General features: G+C 32.8%; 1 protein-coding gene across 5 annotated transcripts in view; it reads left to right on the top strand.

Annotated features, from left to right (window-relative positions):
* Window positions 1-20,929, top strand: part of FBXW7 (F-box and WD repeat domain containing 7) — a 216,441-nt gene that overhangs the window by 144,617 nt on the left and 50,895 nt on the right. Inside the window, exon 4 of one of the 5 annotated variants that reach the window (XM_073017681.1) lies at window positions 10,335-10,512. The exons of the other annotated variants lie outside the window; for them this stretch is intronic. Within the exon in view, the coding sequence (XP_072873782.1) occupies window positions 10,335-10,512 (178 nt within the window). The remainder of the gene's footprint in view (window positions 1-10,334; window positions 10,513-20,929) is intronic. 5 annotated transcript variants of the gene reach the window in all.

Here is a 20,929-nt window from a genome sequence, read left to right as displayed (position 1 = left end):
GTCCAAACAGTCACAAAAGTCTGGCCTGTTGTTAAGGCAAGAGGACATGGCCTCTACCTCTTTGTGAAAGGAGTGTCAGAGTCACATTGCAAGAAGAGCATGCAAGGTGGGGGACAGTGTTGTGACTATCTTTGAGAATACAATTTGCTATAGGAGGTCGTAGTATCTTCAGTGTTATTCCTGTTTCTTTTTTTAAATTTGGACTTCATAAAACTAGGCACATTAAAACATTCCATATATAATATGTAAATGTCTTATACAATACTTTATTTCAGTTATCTAGAACTCATTTGTATCTGACAAACTTACATATCTGAAACACTAACAAAGAAGTGTCTCCAAACAACTAATTTAGGAAGTAACACAACTAAGTTAGGATGTAACATTCTGTGGAATTGGATAGATGATCTGTTACAAAGCACAAGTTTAGGAATTAGACATACCAGGGTTGAAATCTCAACTCCATTACCTGGCAACTGTGTTACCTTGGGCAAATTTGTAAACCTTTCTGAGCCTTAGTTTTGTCTGTAACAAGTAGACAAGGATAATGATACCTCACAGTTTCCTCCTGGTGATTAAGTGATACAAAGCATGATCTACTAGAAACTCTTGTCACTGTTTAATCCCTTCCCCTCATCATTGTTCCAGTCTGAAACAATGTGTATGTATTTCTAAGCCCTACAGCTGCAGGCTTCCTTTATATCTCTTATTGATCTCTGATAGTCTCCTTAGACCTATTTATCTTTCTATCCCAAGATCTTTCTATTACAAGCATACTAAAGAATAGTAGGAATTGAGTTTTGTTTCTTCGTTTTTAATTTTTCTTGATAACCAGTTAGTGTTTCACTTATTGTAAAGAATGTAAACTTAGGCTCTCAGCTTAATTTAAACCTCAGCTACAAAAAATAACATTGATGTTTTTCAGAAAAATTACTTTGTTGAATATGTAATATTGACAGCATAAAAGGCCAGTGGTATCAACTGTCAGCCCGTCCAAGAATTAAGTTCTAAATATGTATTTTCTATTGCTTAATCTTACTTTTCTGTACTTTAATCCCGTACTTAAATTCTGTGCTGAAGTACTTTCAGTTAATATTAGTAAATCCCACATACTTTCATAGCACATCACTGAAAATTATATAAATGAAGTATGGTACTATGTTTATCTTACTCAAAATATATTGATTTTTATTTATAATTGCATCAGAAACTCAGCAGTGTAGGAAATAATCATTTCCCCCTCCTTACTATTTTACCTGTTTAAAGTGCCAGCACTCCTTCAGATTTTTTACATTTCTGTAAGTGTAGCTTTTTATTTTTCGTAAGATAAATTTTTATAATTTGTTGAACTGTCAATTTGGTCGAGCCATCTGCATTATAGCTTAATTTTTTAAAGCTGTATAGCAAAACAATACACTCTTACTGTATTTTAGAAGAATTATTAGTATTATTTACTTAGTCCTAATTATTAGTGTAATTAGTATTATAACTCCCTGGCCTGCAGTACTCTTCAGAATTTTTATTAAGAGAAAGAAATTATTGGTAAGTAATGTTTAATTTATTTTAACTGAAAGGCTGATGAACTGTTTATGTTTAAACTGTTTATGTTTGAACTGTTTATGTTTATGGACTTAAGTACTGATATTAAAGAAGTTACTGTCTTTCTTACATTTAAATTTTATTTTGAGAATTATGGAAAATTAGGTTGCTTTAAATCATTTACTCTGTCATTACATGAGGCTTTTTGCATGACTGAAATACCTGTAATTACTGTGTCATTTTTGTCATAGTTGACTTAAAGGTGTAACTATAATAATCACGAACTAAATTCTTGGTGAGCAGCTGTGTAAGGCCATTTTAACAGCTGGGGTAACCCAGCTCAGCCTGTAAGAGTTAAGCTTAATCATGAGACAGGTTATGTGAAGTCACTGAAGACTTCATACTGGGCATTTCTGAAATACTTACAAAATTCAGCAAGATAGTTGGGTTTTTGTTTCATCTTAAGTACTTTTTAAAATGCTTAATGAAAGGATGAGGAAAAGTATTTGAACAACTAAAGTTCTTAGGCACAAATATAAATAAAATCCAAAGTTTACTCCTTAAAAAAAAAGTCAAATATACTCTGTATGGTAGTGTTTAGACTACTGTAGTCAGTAGGAGAGGAAAAAAATATATAAACACACACATATTATTATAGTATAATATGGAATCAGAAAAATCCTGAGGTTATTTTTCTTGAATTTCATCTTTTAAAAATTTATTTAAAAATCATTATGCCTGTACCTTTTTTCCAATAAAAATGTTTTCGTATTACTATACAAAAACATTTATAGCACAGGCATACATGCCTTTTGTAAAAGAAGTCAGACACAAAAGAAGAAGCAATGCATTTTATTTAGATATATTTTATAAACTGGCTATATTGTTCACTAAACTATAACAAAAGAAAGCTCACCAAATTGAACCTTCTTACAAGAAGGCCATATGCGTAATATTATTAGAGCTGTAATATACTTATTTTGTATGCGTGTAAATTTAAGGGGTACTGCAGTTTTTTTTACAAGGCTATATTACATAGTGGTGAAATTTGGGCCTTTAGTGTACCTGTCACCCAAATAGTAAAATTGTACCCATTAAGTGATTTCTCATCTCTCAACATCCTCCCTGCGTGTCACCCTTCTGAGTCTCTTAATATCTATTATTACACACTCCATGTTCATGTGTACACTTTACTTAGCTTTTTCACTTGTAAGTGAAACGTGGTATTTGACTTTTTGTTTCTGTGTTGTTTCACTTAAAAATCATCTCCAGTTCCATCCATATTGCTGCAAAAGACATTTCATTCTTTTTTATAGCTGAATGGTATTCCGTGTGTGTGTGTGTACACACATATATATGTGGGTTAGTTATCATAGTTGACTTAAAGGTATAACTATAATAATCACACACTACATTATTGGGCATCTTTAAAATAATAATTTCATTTCTTTTGGGTAGATGCCCAGTAGTGGGATTGCTGGATCAAATGATAGTTCTATTTTTAGTTCTTTGAGAAATCTCCATACTGTTTTCCATAGAGATTGTACTAGTTTGCATTCCCACCAACACCATATAAGCCTTTTTTTTCTCTACATCCTCGCCAACATCTATTATTTTTTGTCTTTTTAATAATAGCCATTCTGAATGGTGTAAAATGAGATCTCATTGTGGCTTTACTTTGCATTTCTTTGATAATTAATGATGTTGAGCATTTTTTCATGCTTATTGGCATGAAAAAATATGTATGTCTTCTTTTGAGAAGTATTTATTCATGTTCTTTGCCCACTTTTTAATGAAGTTATTTGGTTTTTGTTGTTAAGTTGCCTATAAATTCTGGATATCAGCCCCCTGTTGGAAGCATAGTTTGCAAATATTTTCTCCCATTCTATAGGTTGTCTTTTCACTCTGTTGATTTAGAGATGTAATATACTCTTAAACCTGCAAGGGACTTAATCTCAATCATTTGAGGAGAAGTCAGACCATCTGTTTCTATTAATATTTAGTCTCCTTTTTGTAGAAACCTGAAGTATAAACTCCAGGTAATTGTACTGCAAGACATTCAATAGTTAAGGTTCTTGAATCTTGGAGTTTCTGGTGTACCATGGGATAGTTTTGTCATCTGCCAACTTATAATTTATTAGCACTTGCTTTGGTTGGTTTTCTGTATTCTACTTTTTAATTTATAATGTATTTTCAGCCAAATTTTTTGAAATAACTGGAATATAAAACAGCTTAAATGTCTAACGTTGAGATGTTGATTCCATAAATTAGAGCAGTTACAATACCTTATATAATCTAGTATTCTAGCATTTTTATTTTGAAAATGCTACATATCTGTGTATATAGGCATGTACATGCAATGCTTTTATTTTGCAAATGTCCAATTATCAGGTCACATTTTTATAACACTTGTGTATGTTGTATGTGCTGCTTCAGAACCCAAGCACATTTCTCTTAGTTAGGGGCTGTCCTTGTTGCCCAAATAAAGAAAATTAGCAGGGAAGTGCAGTGTGCGATCCATTGAATGTTTACATACATATAATGTCTCAAATACATTGTAATTGGAAGTTGTAATCTGAGTGAGCACTTTCAGCATGTAAATAAATATCTTTTAGAACATGTTTAGTAATCATTTTAAATGTGATTTTCATCTTAAAAAATTTTTATTTATTTGACATACCTTTTGTGAATACTAAAACTTAAAAAAAAAAAAAAAAAAAAAAACTAAAACTTTAAAAGGTATACCAGCCAGGCATGGTGGCTCACGCCTGTAATCCCAGCACTTTGGGAGTCCAGGGCAGGTGGATCACAAGGTCAGGAGTTCGAGACCAGCCTGGCCAACATAGTAAAACTCTGTCTCTACTAAAAATACAAAAATTAGCTGGGCGTGGTGGCAGGCACCTGTAATCCTGCTACTCAGGAGGCTGAGGCAGGAGAATGGCTTGAACCTGGGAGGCGGAGGTTGCAGTGAGCCGAGATTGCAACACTGCACTCCAGCCTGGGCAACAGAGCAAGACTCAGTCTCAAAAAAAAAAAAAGTATGCTGTATTTTTTTCTTTGATGCCCTATCTAATTGTATTTGTGGTTCTGCATTTAAAGTAATATGTTGCTTGCTGGATTTTTTTTTTTTTTTTTACAGTTATTGCTAATACAAGCTTGATAGTTAATTTATCATTAAGCAAAGGGTTTAATTTCTTGATTTCTGATTGTTTTCTTCCATGTTTAAATTGTTCCGTCTTCAACCATGAATTGCTTTCATTCATGAATTGCTTGGTAGGGAAATACTTTAACACTCTGATATCTATGATGTTAGGAAGATTAAAAACTGATTTGTTAGAGAAAATAATCTGCCTTACTCTGTATTTGTGAATAAATGAGTATACTAGATAATACCATATTATCTGATCAGAAGGATTTTGATTCTGATTTATTGCACTTTAGTAATGGTATACTTTTTAGCACGTGGGACTTTCTGTTTCTACAACAGAGAAAGTCACTTGTTGCCTGAATTCACAGAAGCAGTGAATAATACTGAATTCAAATAACATATGTTGATATTCTTCCTGTGAAAGTTTTTGAGGTAAGACTTTGAAAACTCTTGATATAAAGTCAATTTGAATTTGCAGGGAGATTTACATCTTCTGAGTGATTTGTTTTAGCTGATTCAGGAATAATATATGAAAACTGGAAAATCTTTGTGCTGCTCATATGCTGTAGCTTTGGTCAGGAGCTGTTAAATTTCTAGCCTTTTGTATAATACTGAATGAAAGAAAAGATGGAACTCCAGAGTAAATTGCTGTGATGGTATTTTTCTTGTTGTTACAAGAGAATTGGTGTGCTTGGAGTTGTAATGCACTTTACAGATACCGTATTGGTGATATTTTGTTACATGTAACATTTATATATAATTGTTTTTGCAGATGCAAATTTTTAGAAGAAAGAAAATCAGGAAGTGATAAGTGGGCAAAATAAGTTACCTTATATAAAGACCTTTTCTTTACTACAAGTTCCCTAATATTTAGCCTGTCTTGGATGATCAGTGATATCTGGAATCTTAAAATGCCAAGACACTATGGCTAAGATACTACAGCTTCATTTTTTGGCAAACATTTTGACAGAACAGAAGTCTTTCTGAAACTTACAGATAATATGTTTTAAAATATTCTTTTCCAAAGTTATTGTAGATGGATTTTAGAATCTCTGCTTTATTTGCTGGTGATTTTAAAATTGGAAATGTTATCTACAAAGCTCTGCGTGATTTTTGATTCCATTAATAGTAGTAGTGATCATAATGGCAGTTTAATTAACACTATCGAACACTTACTAGATGTGAGGCATTTTTCTGTATACTTATATCAACTAATTTTTAATCCTCACAACAGTCCTTTGAGGTAGGTACTGCCTAGGTGAAATTGAGACACAAAGGAATTAAATTAAGGTCATACCTGGTAAAGCCGGGATTTGGACTAAGTCAGTTTGGTTCTGGAGTCCATGCTCCTACCTGCCATATTGTACTGCCTTATTATTTGTGGCATCATCTTTAAAAGAGCTTGTCTGTTTTTAAGAGTCTCAATTTGGGTAGTATTAAAGAGTATCTTAAATGTTTTTAAGAGTAGAATTGAGACTCAGACTTTATCTTTTCTTGAACACATGGAATTAGCTGCATTTTGAAGTATTAACAGTTGGTGTTCTTATATACCTTGTCTGTGATTTCCCTCATTTATTAGGGTTTTTGTCTATATTTGAAGGTTTGATATTTTGAGTGTTCCGTGTTGATTGGGAATATCGCTTTAGAAGTACTGTTACTTGAATCCTCCAAAAAAATGAAACTTGTAGTTTATGTATTTGGAAATTAGTACTCACTTTGCCCAGTCACTGATAATGTCTTCTTTTTCCAAAAATATATCATGACAAACACATGATTCTGTTACAGTGTTTGGTTTGCCACAGTTGCAATGCTCTGTATTATCCAGTTGAGGGCAGCTATTTACTGATTTAAAAAAAAAAAAAAAAAAAAAAGGATGTCACCCCTTTGAGCTTACCAAAACTTGGTATCCACTAAAAAACTCAACATTCGAGGTACAAACAACCTTAATTATGTTCACTTATGTTTTATTTCTGTTGTCATTGTAAATTATTTCATGAAAATGGAAAGCCTAGTTTTACTTCTTAATAACTTTTGGTCTCTTAGAAACTAGAAACTGTTGATTTTAGTTTTAATTTTCCCAGTTTTTTAAATTTTTAATTCTAAACCTTCCCCCCCCCCCCCCCCCCCCAGGATCAGACTCATTGAGATTAGGGATTTTTCTTATCTTTAAAATGTCTGCATGTAAATACATGTGACTTTAGAGTTCCTTGAGGGCTTTTAAATGTAAAAGTGAAAAATTATAATATTCAATACATTATCTCTATTAACCAGTGGAATAACCACTGATTGTTAACTAGATCTTTGATTCATTTTTCCAAATGCCAAATGAAGGTGTTAAACTCGTAGAATATATCACCCTCTTCTAGTTTTTCTGCACTGGAGTATCACACAGTTAAAATTGTATCTTCTGTGTAGTTCAGGAAAAGAAATTCAGAGGGGTTAATTATCCAATTGATTTCAAAGATATCGCTGAGACAGAATTGTTTTGAAAATAATCTCAGACTACAGAAAAGTGTTGTAATGTTAACAAAATAGGTAGTGTTAGTAACTGAGATAAGGATATTCCATGGGAACTACTTTAGCAAAAGGGATTGTCTAATGAGAGAAGGACAAAATATGACATATGTTTCACAAACAAAACGATTAGTCTTATGTTGGAAAATAAAGTGAGCATCTAAGGAGATGCTAACAGTAGCATGAACCTAGTAATCATTCTGCAGGGTAGTAAGTTGTCTCGTAGGACTGTAGACATGGTATCTTGGATATCATTGTCACTTTTTTTCTACTACCAATTTATAGGTTTCCAGCACTCTCATACTATCTCTTCTCTCTCCTAACCTTAGATCTCTCGAAGTTTTTTTGGTGATGATTGTTCCATTTTCAGTCATTTACTTTTTTGTTTAAAAACATTTAAAATTTATGGTTAAATATCCATAACATAAAATTTAATATTTTAACCATGTTTAAGTATACAATTCAGTGGCATTAAATATATTTACATTGTTATACAACCATTACCACTATCCATCTTCAGAATATTTTCATTTTCTCCTACTGAAACTCCGTGCCAACTAAACACTAACCCTTATTTCCCCCCTCCCTGCCTCAGACAACCACCATTCTATTTTCTATCTATACGAATTTAAGTATTCCAAGTACCTTATATAAGTGGATCATACACTATTCTTTTTTGACCGACTTATTTTACTTAGTATAATAACTTCTCCTCTATAGAGGTGAGTATAATAACTCACCTCTATTCTTAACCCTTTAACAGAATATATAGCCTACCCATTCCTCATGCTATCTTTATGAGGCATGATTATAACAAGCTTAACCTGCCTACGACAAACAGACCTAAAAATCACTCATTGCATACTCCTCCGTAAGCCACATAGCCCTAGTAATTATAGCTTCCCTCATTCAAACCTCCTGAAGCTTCACTGGCGCAATCATCCTTATAATCACCCATGGACTCACTTCTTCCATACTATTTTGCTTAGCAAACTCAAATTACGAACGGACTCATAGTCGCATCGTAATACTTTCCCGAGGGCTCCAGACTCTACTTCTGTTAATAGCCTTCTGGTGATCTGCAGCAAATCTTACCAATCTTGCCTTACCCCCTACTATTAACCTAATAGGTTCATGCATGTTGTAACATATGTCAGAATTTCCTTCTTTTTCAGAGCTGAATAATGTTCCCTTGTTTGTATATGTCACATTTTGTTTATTCATTCATCAATTGACACTTGAGTTGCTTCTACCTTTTGGCTATTGTTAATAATGCTGCTATAAGCATGTGTATACAGGTATCTCTTCAAGTCTCTGCTTTTAATTATTTAGGGTATATACTCAGAAATGGAAATGCTGCATCATGTGCTGATTTTATGTTTAATTTGTTGAGGAACTGCCACACTATTTTCCACAGCAGTTACATTCATTTCACATTGCCACGAAGGATGCACAAGGGTTCTGATATCCCCACATCCTAGCCCGTGCTTGTTGTTTACTGTTTTGTTTTGTTTTAAAACCATCCTAATGGATGTGAAGTGGTAACACATTGTGGCTTTGATTTACATTTCCCTAATTAGTGATGTTGAGCATCTTTTCATGTGCCTGTGGCCCATTTACATATCTTTGGAGAAATCTGTTTTTGTGTAGCATTGATGCCAATGATTTTGCATTTTTAACTACATTTTAAATTGTGGTATAAGAGAAAGGTCTACTAGTAGGAATGGGACTATTTCGTGTATATGGATTGCCTTCCCAGCAGCCTGCTTTAATATTTAGCGATGCCAATCTTTCCAAAGTCAAAAAGAAATCACCCGTTTCTAACTTTCTCCTTTCAAATCCTCTCTTGTCTCCGTCAAAATTCCTGCTGTAAAACTCCGTAAAAGCTTGGAAGTTAAAAGTTGGAAGGAGAGTTAACTGGAGCTGACTGGCTGTTGGAAGAAGAAATATAGAATGGAAAGAGAGAATAGTTGATTGAGCACTGTGAACGGTTAGTTCACAATTATTATCTACTATCTGTTAGAAATATGGATTATAGTATAAAGATTAATTAATACTTGCACAAGTGGTTAATTTAGGGAAATATTTGAGATAATGCTGGAAAGTTTAGTTTGGCGCCACTTCAAGGAGAGTCTTCATCTCCAGACTTTATCTTAGGCCTTGGAGAACCATTGAAGGTTCCTGAGGAGTAAATGGCACACTGCATCCCCTCTCTGTGTTTTAGGAAGATTTATCTGACCATACTATGAAGGAGAAACTAGGCACTAGGGATTTGCAATGGACCGGCTAGTTACTCTCCATTTTACTATAATTACTTCCCATCATAGATTACTTTATAAATAAATACACTTTTTACATATCTTTAATCAATTGGGTGACTGTTACACTTTCAAGTATAATTAATAAGTTTTTCAGAATTAAAGAGATTGACAATTGAAAACTCTAGTACGAAGATTAATCTGAAGTGTGTATTAATAGCCATTAGAGAACCAGAGTGTACAGTATTTAATGTCTCGTGAGTATGAGATAAAGAATGGCGTGTATGGAAAAGGGAAAGAGAGCACACACTTGAAAATAGTGCTTATTATAATATATCTAAGGTAGAACAAACATGTATGTGTGGGTTTTTTTTAACCATACGTAAACACCATCCTTAAATTTCAAACACAATTCAAAACATTCCTAAAATATTAATGCTGACATTTGGATAAGGAAGACTTAATAGATCCTCAGGATACAATGTTTGGTTTTTTTAATTTTTTAAGTAAAAATTTACTTTCAGTTTCTAGGAAACACTCTTAGGTTAGTTAGTTGGAGAAATATTAAAAGGGACCTTACAGCATAGCCCTGCTTTGGTTGTGTTCACATTACTGACTTTGTATGAGAGGTTCACCAGCTGTTTGACTGGCAGGAGCAGGAGCTTTCACTTCAGTAGTTTATAATTCCTGGCTATTCTAGGATAGTTTGCACTTCACCAAGCCTCAGACAGGTCAGGACATTTGGTAGGAGAAGGTTGAAAGACAAAAGCAGCAGGCCTTGGGTTCTCAGCCTTTTTAAAAACTATTAATAAATATATATTTTTTAAATTTAGTGGTTAGAGCTTTACTTAGTAATGTGCCTGTATTACATGTAGAGAGTATTCGTCAACCAAGAGGAGTTTTAAAATGTCAAAACCGGGAAAAGCTACTCTAAACCATGGCTTGGTTCCTGTTGATCTTAAAAGTGCAAAAGAGCCTCTACCACATCAAACTGTGATGAAGATATTTAGCATTAGCATCATTGCCCAAGGCCTCCCTTTTTGTCGAAGACGGGTAAGTCTCACACATTTGAAAAATATGAATGTTTATTTAAATGAAGTACTTTGGCCTCTTTCAGTGAAGAGATGCCTCAAATTTCAATTGATATTTAAAATTAAAACTATCAATGCATTATGTTGCCAGTAAACACTTACATAAGTGATAGTTTTATAATATGATATAGAGCCTAGAAGATAGGGTTACCCAGTTCACCTTTTTGTCTCATTTATTTTTCATGAAATTAGAATCCTGCAGATTTATCTAAAATTAGTAAATGTAAAAAGGTATGTTTTGAAATACGTCGACAAATATTAACACTATAAATTTGTAGTTTTTATTTTGCATGAAAGGCAAAAAGTTGATGGTATTTTCCTTATACATGGGAAATATAGCTGAAATTTCATTCGTTAAAAGGTATTCCAAATCCTTAGGCTTCTTTGGCCTCTTAAGCTGTATTTTTTTTTAATTGCTATTCCTTACATTTGAACTTAATAGGAACACTACTTTTTGCTGTTATATAAAATAAAAATAGCATGCTATTGTGTGGCAGTCACGATATGGTTTATATATAGACAATCCTGAACTCACAAACATTTTGTAGAACTTGTATGGTCTATTGGATGTTTCTCAGGATTACGTACTCCTCTCCCCCGGTCAACAAGTTTTAACCCTGTTAACATGAGCAATTTTTTGTATTTCCTGAGTTAATTGAAATTGCCAGTTTCATATTATTTATTAGAGTAATATATTTTTAGATCTAACATAGGTTTATTAGCCTGAAACAAACAAACCACTGCTTGGGATTAAATGACTGTATTTGTGTATATCAACACTGTTAGGGTTCTATCTTTTTGTGCATTCCTTAAAGTTTTATTTTGTTTTTAATTGATACATAATTGTATTGTACTTTTTCTTTTAGCTAAAGGGAAATATTCTATTAAATAGAATAATCCATAACACTGGAAGAATATTTTTCCTCCTTAATAAAGAGAATCTTCTATTTGCTGGAACTTAACCTTCATAAAAACACATTTTCTAATTAGCTTAGTTCTTTTTGAGTAGTTTTCACTTCTACTCCAAACAAGTGGCAACCATGTTGGAAAACTTTTGCATGAGGTTAAAATGTAATACAATGTAAACATTGAAAACAGAATACAAATATCCCCAGCACCCTCTTGTTTCTTTTGTACTTTACTGTTTTAAGAAAGTGTTTCTTTTATTTTGTCTGCTTTCGCCTTATCATTTTAATGGCTTCTTCTGAATGAGGTCACTGCTCTGATTTGAGCATTTTACAGAGGCCTCTAATAGCTTTAAAGTCACTAATAGACTAATTTATTATCTTATAGCTCGGTAAAACAAAATACCAATAAAATAAATTTAAAAATTGAGAAAAAGAAGTGTAGGGCTTTTTAAAATTAAAGGGTTAAGATGTTAAGTTAATTTTCTTTTTATTGAATATTTTTAATAAACTTAAATACATATGGGAGATTACCTCATTATGTTACAGTATATATTTCCTATCTTTGTCTTCTAACATAGACATTAAGTTTAAAAGGCATAGGAGAAGATTCTGTAAGATTAATAGAGAACTGTAAGGCTTCCCTGAGGGCTTTCTGGGGTCACTATCTAATTTGACTTTTCTAGGTTACTGTGTTATGTTAAATTATAGTTACAGCCTTGCAGTTATAATTGCAGAATAAAACTAAATATTAAAAATGAAATTCATACTAAAAAAGTTTTAGAAGATATCTAAAAAACAAAATGAACACATTGAAGTTTAGCCTGCCTGCCAATAATTTACTATTGCATAACTCATTGACTGACTACTAGAAATATTAGAGGGATTGCGAAATTATATCCTTTCTTTCCTTTTTGCAAATGGTTAGTTGATTTACATTTTCTTTGTTACTTTCACATTTTTCTTTATTAGAAATTTTAAAGATATTTTTAATATGTTATAATTAATAATATTTTGTAACTGACATATTGTATGACTTTTACGTTGGGTAGTTTTACTTTCTTTCAAGCAGATTGCTATACACATTGACAGCAAAGCACACAAAGCAAACACTCTTCTGTATTTTGCAGACCACTTTTTTCTAAGTCGTGAGCTGAATGTAATCTGTAGTTACTGCTTATGAGACTATATGCAGTCTTGATCTATTAGGATTTGAAAGCATGGTATTCTCCTTCCAGTCATCATAGATACTGAATCAAGTTAATGTTTGCACAGTTAATATTTTGCACAAAATAAAAAAAAGTTTGAAAATAGTGGAAAAAGTTTTAAGATAGTAATAACTATAACTTCAATTTATATCTCTTCAAATAGTTTCAGGAAATTAATTTACCTTACTATTAAGTGTAATATTAGTACTGGTAGTTAATATATTATATAAATTATTCTAGTTGCTCATTTGAGATAATTTATAAGCATTGGATTTAATACTAACAACAGTAAATAAATAACAACCTAGCTATTACTCATTTACCTTCAAATGAAAATATTTTTAGGCCAAGCGTGGTGGGTCACGCCTGTAATCCCAACACTTTGGGAGGCCAAGGTCAGAGGATTTCTTGAACCTAGGAGTTCGAGGTTACAGTGAGCTGTGATGGCACCACTGCACTCCAGCTTGGGTGACAGAGACCTTGCCTCTGAATAAAAGCTAAAATTAGCAGAGAGAAAGAAAAAATGTTTTTAGTCTTAAAGTCCTCATAATTTGTTCATGTTTTCTCAGATTTTCCTGGTCATAAGTATCAACTCAATACTTACTAAAAATAAGTTCTGCGGGTATTTCTTAGTATCAGAAAAATTTGGGAATATAATTTTTAACTAAAAAAAGCCTTGGTTGTCTTTTAAGGGAAGAGAAGTTTTATAGGAAAAAAATAATTTAACCTATAAATTAACTAGGTAAAGATATTTAAAATTAGTTATTTTATAGGTTATAGAAAAATAACTTTTTTATTTGAAATTAGAATTCCTAATTATAGTAATGTTATATTTCTTAAATCCTAAGATGCATTATTTTTTCACATTATAAGCATATATGAAATAAGGATACATCTTGATGGCACTAGATAGCTTACCTAGCAACATTTTTTTCTTTCTAGTAATAAGAGAAATTATATTAAGATGCATCTTACATCTAATAATTGCATGGTTTTTTGTTTTACTTTTTTCAAGACAGTGTCTCACTCTGTCTCCCAGGCTAGAGTGTAGTGGCGCCATCTCGGCTTACTGCAGCCTTCACCTCCTGGGGCGTAAGAGATCCTCCCACCTCAGCCTCCCAAGTAGCTGGGACTACAGGCACACGCCACTGCACCTGGCTAATTTTTGTATTTTTGTAGAGATGGGGTTTCACCATGTTGCCCAGGCTGGTCTGGAACTCCTGGACTCAAACGTTTTATCTGCTCGCCTCAGCCTCCCAAGTGCTGGGACTACAGGCATGAGCCACCATGCCCGGCATAATGATTGTATGTTGAAAGAAAATGGACTTTTAATGTGTAAATTTCATCTCTTGACTCATTTTGTTTTTGTTTGGAGCACTTCCAAGCATTTAGAATACTCTCTTAAAATTATTCTTCAGTGTTACTATTTTAGTAGAAATTTCCAAATGACATGCAATTGTTGGTTTATTTGGGACTTAAATATATCAGGTTTGACTGTGCTGGTTTACAGACAAATATTGTATTTAGAGGACCTCATATATTCTTGAGTTTGTGTAGCATAGGCAGCAGCAACACAGGAGAGAATGGGCTAGAGCTTTGGTGGAAAGGGTGGCGCGCAGATAAAGGACAAGGATTTATGCATCTGAGACCCAGGAACTCAGGAAATAGTGAGATAAACAACTGATGTTTCCAGTAGTTGAAAACAATTTCATAGTGATTATGTTCTATATCAAATTATATTCCAAATACCGTACTTAAAATTATTTTTCTTTAAAATAAAAATAGAAATAAAAGTAGAATATTTGTGTGTCATTTGAAAAAGTATTACAGTCACATCTTATGTATCGTCATCTTAAATCAGGAGTCCATATGCTTTTTCTGCAAAGGGCCAGTAAATGTTTCAGGCTTTGTGGACTGTGTAGTTGGCCTCTGTTGCACTCAGCTCTCTCTGCCTTTCTATCATGAAAGCAGCCACAGACAGTACTTAAACAAATACGCAGGACTGTGTTTTAATAAAATGTTATTTATTAAAACAGTGAAAAACAGGTTTTTACTGTTACAACAGTACTGTAGTAAATTTTCTTTTGCATACAGCTTTTTGCTTATGTGTAAGTTTCATTTTATGGTGAGTTTTTAGAATGGGGTTCTGGAGCTTTAAGCCATTACTTTCCTTTATAAGACTCATTTTCTCTAATTCTTTTGTGTTTGTGGGAGGAAGAATTTTATTTTTGTGTATCTAATTACTCTAAATTTATTTGTTTATTTATTTTTTATTTTTTATTTTTGTTTTTATTTTGAGACAGAGTCTCACTCTGTCTCCCAGGCTGGTGTGATGTCAGCTCACTGCAACCTTCTCCTTCCAGGTTCAAGCGATTATCCTGCTGCAGCCTCCTGAGTAGCTGGGACTATAGGTGCCCATCACCACGCCCAGCTAATTTTTTTTTTTTTCTTTTTGTTATTTTTAGTAGAGATAGGGTTTCACCATATTGGCCAGGCTGGTTTCGAACTCCTGACTGCAGTTGATCCACCTCCTTCGGTCTCCCAGAGGGCTGGGATTAGAGGTAGAGCCACTGTGCCTGGCCTAATCACTAGAATTTTAACATACTGCTTTTTATTACTTATCTTCTAAATGTATGGTATAATAATGGTATTGATGATTTCTATCATTTTAAGAGCCAACTATGTATTCTAGGTACTCCTCAGCTACTTTTTATATTTTAATTTATTTAATCCTTAAATAGTTTAAATGTTAATGAAACAATGTAAGTTTTATCTCCATTCAGTAGATGAGAAAACTGAGGCTCTGACAAGTTAATAACTCTCCCAGTTTTCCAGGCAGTTCATAACGCTGGCATTTAATCTCAGGACTCTCTAATGCTGCAGGTATTAGCTGTTCTTTTACTATGCTCTGTAACATATACATTTTTTTTCCTTATGAATTTAACACTTTTCAACTATTAGTATTTTGTAGAGTTAGTCTGAGGGCCTATTGCTGTTGACATTGCTTCTATGAGACAATACAAAGTTTCAAACAATTGACTTACAAATAATTTTTGTAGCACGGTCCCTTTATAAATTTAAAATTTTTTGTGTAATCTCTTTTAAGTTTTGTTTGTTTGTTTGTTTGTTTGTTTACTTATAAAGTTATCCCACAGATTATGTAACAGTTTTAGTCATGAAAAAACTGGAAATATTCAGACCGTATGCATGTTTGTCCTGTGTCTTTTTGTAAACTGAGGGGTGATACTTCAGGGTCTGGGGTCAGGCAACTGAGAACAGGGTACCTAGCAGGTGACTATCCTCAAAAGACAATGCAGTACCATTCTCATCAGTTAATCAACTAGTATGTTTGACAATTATGACCAAAAAAAAAAAACACAGCACCTCTCAGCAATACTGCGTTAGGTTCAGGTTTTTCTTCATTGTTCAGTTGTTCATGATAATAATCAGGCCTGCATTCAAAATTTTAGTCTTCTCATTCAGACATAACCTAATTTGTTGTTTTTGTATTTATAAACTTCAGTTAGTTCAAGGGGTGTATAATTTTAATCTATTATGCTCCTGTAGTAGACTGTTGAGTTCGTTAGAACTTTTCAGCAAGGTCTGCTAGGATTAGTAAACAGTCGTGCTGCTTTTGTTTCAGAAAATAACATCTCTAATTATTCTACAATAAAATTTTCATTAATATGAAGATTTTGTACATACCCAGAACACTGACCATCATAAGCTCTGTTGGTAAAGCAAATTTGGGAATTATTACCCTCTCAAATTTGGTAATTTAATGTCCTCCAAAGTCTGAGTTCAATGGCTATATAATGAATTTTTATTTCCCTCCAATATTTAATATCTTTTACTTCTCTTCATAAAGCTGTTAGACATGTTAAGTATATAATGTAGAAAAGACACTTGTCTTTACAGTTTCCTAAATTATTAGTAATCTCACTGGTCAGAAATAACCACAATGAGGATTTTAAGCATATAATTTTTAAAACAAAACTGTCACCTTAATTCATTTTTAATATACTGCTAGTATTTTCCCATGGCTGTAGGTATTCAAAAGTGTATAATCTGCCATATAAATATATCATATTTTTCACTATTGTTGATTTAGATTGTGACCTACTTTGAACATTGTTACACACAAATTTAACCACATCACTGTACACAGATTTCTAGAAGTAGTTTTATTGGGTCAAGGAGTATGAACTTCCTTAAATTCTTGAAAAATATTATTAAATTTTTTCAGAAAAAATTGTATCAGTTCAAAAACAACATGGGGTTTCTAATGTTGTTACAAGACAAATTATAGTTTAAAGAACATTTATTCTTATGGCAAAGTTCTGTGGACTTTACTTAGCTGATACTGTATCATTATACTTCCATGTTTGTTTTTCTAGGTTTTCTATGAACTGAATTTTCATTTTGAGAAAATAACAATATATGCTTTTACTTAAGGCCTCATAAGGAAAATATATCAATTGATTAAAAAATTATTTGTCACTCATAGTAATGATATTTTTTATTCTTATAGGAGATAATATTTGCCATAGACTTGTCACCTATATTATTTTCAACTGTAATTTTCTTCAATTCTTCTCATGGTTTTAAAACTGTGATCTGTGTTTTTATCTAAATAGATGACCCACATGTATGATTTGATAATTTATTATTGATTCAACATATTTTTTATACGGCGAGTCTTCTTATGGTTGTCTCAGTTTTTGTCACATTAGATTATACTTTTACATTTCTGAATTTTAGCATGGTATCTTTACAGTGTAAGTGACAACCTCTCCCAAAGTATATAGCTATTAATAATCTCTACTGTAAGAGTACTTCTCATGCTAGCAGGAGCAGCTGCCAGAAATACTTGCCTGTTTCATATAGCACTGTTACTTAGCATTACATTTCTGTCATAGCTTTGTCATTTAGCCCCAATCCTGGTTTGCCTTAAAAACAAAACAAAACAAAATTCTAGTCTAGCTATGATTAATTCTCATTTAAAATAGTTGTAGCAAGTCTCCTCTTCTAAAATGCCTTGATGACTAAAAGGGATTTCATGAAACTCAACATCACTTTCATAGAACTCTTAGCCAAGTAAAAATATATTGATACCTCCTTAACATACAGAAATGTAAAACCTTTTAAAAGCCAGCATCATCCCCTCCTCTCCTGTAAGTAGTCTATTTGGTATCTACTGGTTACATTTGTGCCTCTGTTTTTCTATATCCTTTCCATGACCTCATGGTCCAGCTTACCTCTCTCCTGAAACCTCCCTTCTGGCACTGATTTCATCCACTGTTGTCTTCATCCATTAAATGAAACATATTGCAATTATTGCTGTTATCTTTGGTCCCTAGGCATACTATATGGGCTGCTCAATGATGTTATATGACAACTTAGTATAGATACCTCATTGGTTAGGTTATAAACTCTTACAATTCAGAGGTTATTTTTAATACCTTTTTATGCTTCCAGAGATATTTAGGAGAAAGTTAGTATAAATATTTGTATGGCTGATTCATTGAAGTGTCTGTTAAACTTGGAAAAATCTTTAAGGAATTTTTGTGCTGTAAGAATGTGGCATGTTTTTGTTTACTAAATGTTTTTAAATGACTGTGCAGCTGTGATTTTGAATATTTCATTTTCTAAATTTAACGAAACTCAGATACAGTTTGACACTTAATTTTAAAAGTAATTACTGCTTACTAATTTTGAAAATGAAAAAGAAACACACATGGTATCGTCATTTAGGTGGTACTTTTGGCAGTCTAGATTAGCTCCTAAATATCAGAAAATGCTAAAATAGAGAAAAAAATATAGTACTTTGAAGAGAAGAAAGAATAGGGGGGTAGTATGAACAAATTTAGAGAGGGAATTTGATAGGGTACCTGTTTTGTGGTGGCGGTTTTTTTATTTTTGTTTGTTTGTTTGTTTGTTTGAGTGAGGAAACTAAAATGTGGCTTTCTAAGCTTCTCTTCCTTGCATATATCTTCCATTGGTACTTGGAAAATATAAGCATTTCCAGATCCTTTGATGTTTTTTATGGTCACTACTTACTTTATCAATAAAGCCATTAATTACTGTTAGTTACCACATATCAGATCATTCTATTTCGGATCCTTTGGTCTTTTTTCTTTAAGAATGTTTCACACATCATGCATCAACATGAGTAAGCAATATAATTGTCGGTTTTCTTTGTATTCTCTGTGTTGTGCCAGCCACCGGCTATAAATAAGATGATGATCCCCCATGCCCATGCACAAATGAAAAGTCACAGTGATAAAACTAGAAACAAACCATTATAGTACAAAATAATAATTGCTTAAATGGACCTATGTACAAAGTACTGTGGGGGTATGAGGAGGCACCCAGTGCTCAATATGAGTGGTTCAGGAAGGGCTTCACAGTAACCTTGAATTAAAACATGAATATGTTTGCTAAGTAGGTGATCAGAGGACTGATAGAGGGAACTTGTATCATTGCTTGGGATCTTGACTTATGTTTTTTCATATTAATTATGCTGCTGCAAATCACATTTGCCATCAATTTATTAATGTTAATGTCAGCTAAAAAAATGTGTGTTGAGCACCTAGAGTGGAGAACTTTCCTAGAACTTGGAGATATAACTGTGAACTTGACAAAGGCCATGCCCTCATGGAGCTTAGATTCTAGTTTAGGGAGACAGAAAATAAATACTACTGTTAATATTTTGATGACAATAAAATAGGGTAATAAAATAGAGTCTGATTTGGTATGTAGAAGAGGCACTAATCTAGTTACTTTCTGTACATAAACTCATTTAATCCTTAAAGTCACCCTGTGGAGTATGTTGTATTATACCTGTTACACATAAGGAATCTCAGGCCGAGGAAGGTTCTTGTCCCTTAGCTGGTAAGTAATGTAGCTGGGACACTAACTCAGGCAGTCTTATTCCAGCATCACAGCCACTGCAGTATACGGATCTGGAGTAGGGATTTGTGGAACAGCCGCTTAGTATCCATATGTTTTAAGGGTTAACTTTTGCCATATAATCTTGGAATTTTAAATGTATAATTCTCACCTTTCCCAACAATTTATGATGTTCTCAATATCTAATTACTGATAATACTGCCTTCTATATGTTTTTGTCATCAGATGATGTTTTACTATTGAGTTGTGCCTGAGTTGTCAGATATGAGTACAAAGCGACTTAGCACATGATTTGTAAATCTGTAATTACACTATGGAAACAATTTCTATGAATTTGTCTTTTATGTAACAAATTTTTAATTAGGTAACGATTTGTATAATTTTGACATCAAAGGGCAAGGCTATTTAAATTTGTAAATTTAAACTAAGTTATGTTTTACAGAAACTAACTTAATGTTAAGTCTTGTAATATAGAAGACAGATGAAAAATATGCTAAAAATAAACTTGGAACTAAGCTCCTGGCAAGGTAAACAAGTGTGAAATAAGTCCACAGTCCCTTGTCTGCAAAGTAGAAATCCAGCATGCTCTGAAAACTGGAAATTTAAAAATAAAGGTAGCAAAACCTAACCCAAACTAACATAAAACAGTCACCTTTATTATCTCTCTAAATATTCATATATTTTGCTGGAGAAATATTAATGTGTGATATACTGGAAGTGTTCTGTAATAAGCAGTATATGCACTCTGTTACCTTTCTACAATTCAGAATATTCTGAATTTAGGAACACAGCTGTCTCCAAAAGCATGGAACTAAATCCAGAGACCTTAGAGTTTTACAACTGTCACCCACTCATAAAAAACGGAACACACTTTGAAATGTCAGAGTAGTCTGAGCTTTATCTTAAGTCTCTGAGTACATGTATATTAAATATTTTAAAACATACATATATAGATGAGTACCTTTTATTAACCTAATTATAGGCTATTATAACCACATAATACAATGATAGTTTGGAGCTTTTATATTACTTTTCTTCAGTGATTAAAATACAGCTCATGCTAATAGACTTATTCTTTAAATGAGGGTAGAGAACCTCAACCACATTTTTTTAAATTGTCCCAGTACTTTCATGGGAAATTAACACCACAAAATTAATTTTAATCTGCTGATATTTAGTATGCATACTCTGTGTGTGTTGCTACTGTTACAAAGATGAATAAGACAGCACACCTTTCTCTTAAGTAATCCACAAATGCCTTCATGTCTCTTAGAGACTTGTCTCATCATCCACATTTCATGGTCACATATCAAAATTAGATGAACATAGCTTAATTAATTTATTCAACAAATAA

Source organism: Chlorocebus sabaeus, chromosome 7 (genome assembly GCF_047675955.1).
Source record: "Chlorocebus sabaeus isolate Y175 chromosome 7, mChlSab1.0.hap1, whole genome shotgun sequence".
Taxonomy (NCBI): domain Eukaryota; kingdom Metazoa; phylum Chordata; class Mammalia; order Primates; family Cercopithecidae; genus Chlorocebus; species Chlorocebus sabaeus.
The sequence above is the reverse complement of the archived record's forward strand: the minus strand, read 5'-3'. Positions and strand labels throughout refer to the sequence as shown.